This window comes from Hibiscus syriacus, unplaced genomic scaffold, assembly GCF_006381635.1.
Source record: "Hibiscus syriacus cultivar Baekdansim isolate YM2019G1 unplaced genomic scaffold, ASM638163v2 tig00113124_pilon, whole genome shotgun sequence".
NCBI lineage: Eukaryota > Viridiplantae > Streptophyta > Magnoliopsida > Malvales > Malvaceae > Hibiscus > Hibiscus syriacus.
In genome coordinates this window covers 2,030,434-2,034,341 of record NW_024063444.1, presented here as the reverse complement: position 1 = coordinate 2,034,341, position 3,908 = coordinate 2,030,434, and the positions used below count along the sequence as shown (strand labels likewise).

The window sequence follows — 3,908 nt, the reverse complement described above, 5'->3', positions numbered from 1 at the left end:
AATATCATTGAATGAGGGGAAATTAAAGGCTGAGATTAACTCATTTTTCGGTGAATATATTCTCATTTCCTACTCTTAATCTCAACTTTTGATTTTTTTCTCATCCAACGATCCTAAAAAGGTGCAAAACCTTTTAGTTTTACACAATTTTTAATAATTATGCATTTATAGCACGTTTTCATCTACGTTTATTATATGATTTCCTTTACCTTCTAGTATGTTTTCAATATTCTTTATTGGTCTTTTGATCGTTCCCTTGTTTAATTTTTCTCAAGGTCATATTCGATATTGTCTCGACTAATCAAGATGGTATTTATTTGTTATTCCATTGATCTTCCTTGCTTTGGACCATCAGATTGTACTTGGATATGTTGTTTGCGTTTAGAGATAATTTTCTTGTGATGCTCGAATATGATATGTAGATGTCGGTGATCTTTCAGTAGTTTGACCCTTTGATTTGGTTCGTTTGCCAATACAGTTAGACACATTCGTATTTATATTTTGTTTAAATTTTTTGATTGTATTTGGATATTTTGTTTGCGTTTAGAGATAATTTTCTTGTGATGCTCGAATCTGATATGTAGATGTCGGTGATCTTTCAGTAGTTTGACCCTTTGATTTGGTTCGTTTGCCAATACAATTAGACACATTCGTATTTATATTTTGTTTAAATTTTTTGATGTATTTTTAATATTTTTTTTGTATGGTATTTGTATGATCTCACTGACTAATTTCTTGTAGCAATTGATATTAGGAATTTTCCTAATTATATATTTAATTTTTATAATTATAATTTTTTTTATAATTTTAGATATTTTTTCTTTTAATAAAATTATCATTTTTCTTCATCTAAAAAATTACACAGCAAATAAGTATAGTTAGAGAGAGTGTATTTGAATGCAAATTAATTAATTTTATACTCATCTTAATAATGATAATTATCACACATTTAAGGAGCTAAAGGTCAAATTACTAAATTAAGAAACAAAAAAATAACATTGAAATCACAGCCGTTAATAGTAGTGGAACAAGATAGAAGTCAACTAGATCCGACAGTTCCCCAACCGCAAAGCATGGGACTTATTAAACACTCTGGCACAACTTACTATGTCCCCAAGATCCATCACAACCGTCATAATAAAAATATTCAAAATCCAACAGTCCATATCTAATCCAAAACCTGCTACGCTACTGCACAAGTTAGTGAAGTCCACCCCCCACTAGCCCACCACCGCGTCAGGAAATATAACTCTATATTACCAAAACACCCTTTCTTTCAAAATTATAAGAATCATTTTACAAGGGTATTTTAGTCCTTATGAAATTCCAACATTAATATAAATTATCCTACCCCTCCTCTCGACGACCTTTAGCTACAAAAAAAAAAAAAAACTTACAGAGGCGACACAAAAGGCGACGAAAATAATCCTTTCGCTTTCTTCAAAGGTTTTTTCCGTCGGAAAAAACTGGTTTGACGTTTGAGAGCTACTAAAATTTTCTTTCCAAATAAAGTTTCTCTTCTTCTTTTCATCCCCCCCATTTTTAAAGTCTTTTACAGTAAAGGGTAAGGGGGAGTGTGATGGGATCTTGTATTTGCCCATTGGAGACACCAGCAAGGCTGCTGTGGACTACTAGTTTCTTTCGCCACAAGCTCATGATCTTTTAATTTTATAGAAAAAGTAAAACACAGAATTAATCTCTGTGTTCAAAACAATCTTTACTTGTTTCTTTTTACTCACGAAATTCCGTCGCTAAAGAGTTTTTAGCACAAACACTTACATACAACACATAAGAGAAGTTATAAAGATGGAGTCCGGCCGTCTTTTTTTCAATCCCTCGACCTGCAACAGCAACATGTTGTTTCTCGGGAACACTGAACCCATCTTTCGAGGTGATTTACTCTTCGTCGTCTTATGTTTATATTGTCAAATACAATACTTTCGTCGCTATTAATGTGTGGAAAACAAGTTCCGTTTGGGATTTTAAATAGATATCGGATCATTTCTTTGACTTTTTTTTGGCTTACATTTGTCAAGGAGCAAGAACGATGCATAGCATGGAGGAAAACACAAAGAGGCGATTGTTCTTCAGTTCACCGGAGGATTTGTACGACGAGGAGTACTACGACGAGCAGTTGCGTGAGAAAAAGCGTCGTCTCACGTCAGAGCAGGTTAATGAAGAAAGTGATTTTTTAATAGTCTAGTCTCTTAGTGATTATAACGCACATATTACAGAGTACAACATAATTGTTTGAACTCAAGAATTTCAGGAGAAGAATCCTGCCTTACAAGTGGCTTAATAAGTTCTAATGAAGGGAACTTTTATATAGATAACATGTTTAAAATTTAAAAAGGATGAATGAAATGTTTTTTTTTTGTTCAGTAAAACTAAAAAAAAAGCATATGATACTAACTGGAACATGTTCTCCACCACTTTTAAAGATTTGAAAAATATTCAGCACATCAGAATCAAATTCTCTTTTGATGTTGGATTGAGATTGTAGGGCATCTAATAAACCCGAAATAAAAAGGGATTTTTGGGGGTCTAGAGGTTGAAGGGGATATATGAGGAAATAAGGGAAATTGATGAGAACCATTTGATGTGAAGGTGTATCTGCTAGAGAAGAGCTTCGAGTCCGAGAACAAGCTGGAGCCGGAGAGGAAGAACCAGTTGGCAAAGAAGTTAGGACTGCAGCCAAGGCAGGTGGCGGTTTGGTTCCAGAACCGCCGTGCGAGGTGGAAGACAAAGCTGCTTGAAAGGGATTACGATCTCCTTAAATCTTCCCTTGATTCCCTTCAGTCAAATTATGACTCTATTCTCAAAGAAAATGCCAAGCTCAAATCTGAGGTACTCCCTCATTTCAACCCTTTTAACATCTGGCACGCATACGTATGGTCCGTTCATACCGTGTAAAGCTTAATTGAAACATGAACATCTAATCACGAAGACTAAATATTTTTTTAATAATTTAAATGATTATAAGATAATATTTGTTTAAATATATTTATAGTCTATTAATAATGTATATATATCTTATACACACAACCATAAAACCTATTAAAAAAAAATCTCTTTCGTCACTGAACCACTAATAATTTGAAATTTAATATTTTTATATCATTGTAATATAAAGCAGCATTGTTACTAACCCCACATGGTTTTAAGCGACGGGTTAAAAAGAAAGCAAATTAAAAGATGAATATGCCATAGTAGCTTTCTAGAAGTATGCTTAGGGCCCCACTAGAAGATAAAACAATTGGTATAAAACATAGTAATATATGTATATATTTTACAGCCCAAAAATGTAATCACTACGGTTGCAACATTGACATATATTAATTGCCCATTATAGGTAGCATCCTTGACCGAAAAGCTACAAGCCAAAGATGTGGCAACGGAAGCAATAACAGGTCAAAAGTATGAGTCCTTACCGGCCGAGATGGTTTCCGCCCTCCAATTCAGTGTGAAGGTAGAGGACCGTCTGAGCACCGGCAGCGTCGGGAGCACGGTGGTCGACGAGGACGCTCCGCAGCTAGTCAACAGGGGCGATTCCTCCTACTTTCTGAGCGATGAATACCCCAGATGCATTGGCCCTATCAATGGGGTTCATTCGGAGGAAGACGACGGCAGCGACGACAGCCACAGCTACTTCTCCAATGTGTTCACGGAAGCCACAGAGCAGGAGCAGCAGCATGAGGAGACATTAGGATGGTGGGTCTGGTCCTGAAGGATCCTGCAAAAAATATATATGTATACTGTTTCATAATATGTCATGCTTTAAGACAACATATGGAGATGACCTAAAAGAAGAAGGGTGATATCAAAAGCCTGGTGTATGGGGTAAAGTGAATGAATAACATTTAATCTAAAGTCAACGAAATGGTAATAATCTTTGTTTAAGCTACACA

The 3,908-nt window shown here is 35.2% G+C and overlaps 1 protein-coding gene across 1 annotated transcript; it reads left to right on the top strand.

Annotated features, from left to right (window-relative positions):
- The first annotated feature begins 1,391 nt into the window (after positions 1-1,391).
- Positions 1,392-3,908, top strand: LOC120185675 (homeobox-leucine zipper protein HAT5-like). Its single transcript, XM_039189839.1, has 4 exons — positions 1,392-1,891; positions 2,037-2,170; positions 2,608-2,847; positions 3,353-3,908. Exons 1-4 carry the CDS (start codon positions 1,807-1,809, stop codon positions 3,725-3,727), a joined length of 834 nt encoding a protein of 277 aa, XP_039045770.1. The 5' UTR covers positions 1,392-1,806; the 3' UTR covers positions 3,728-3,908.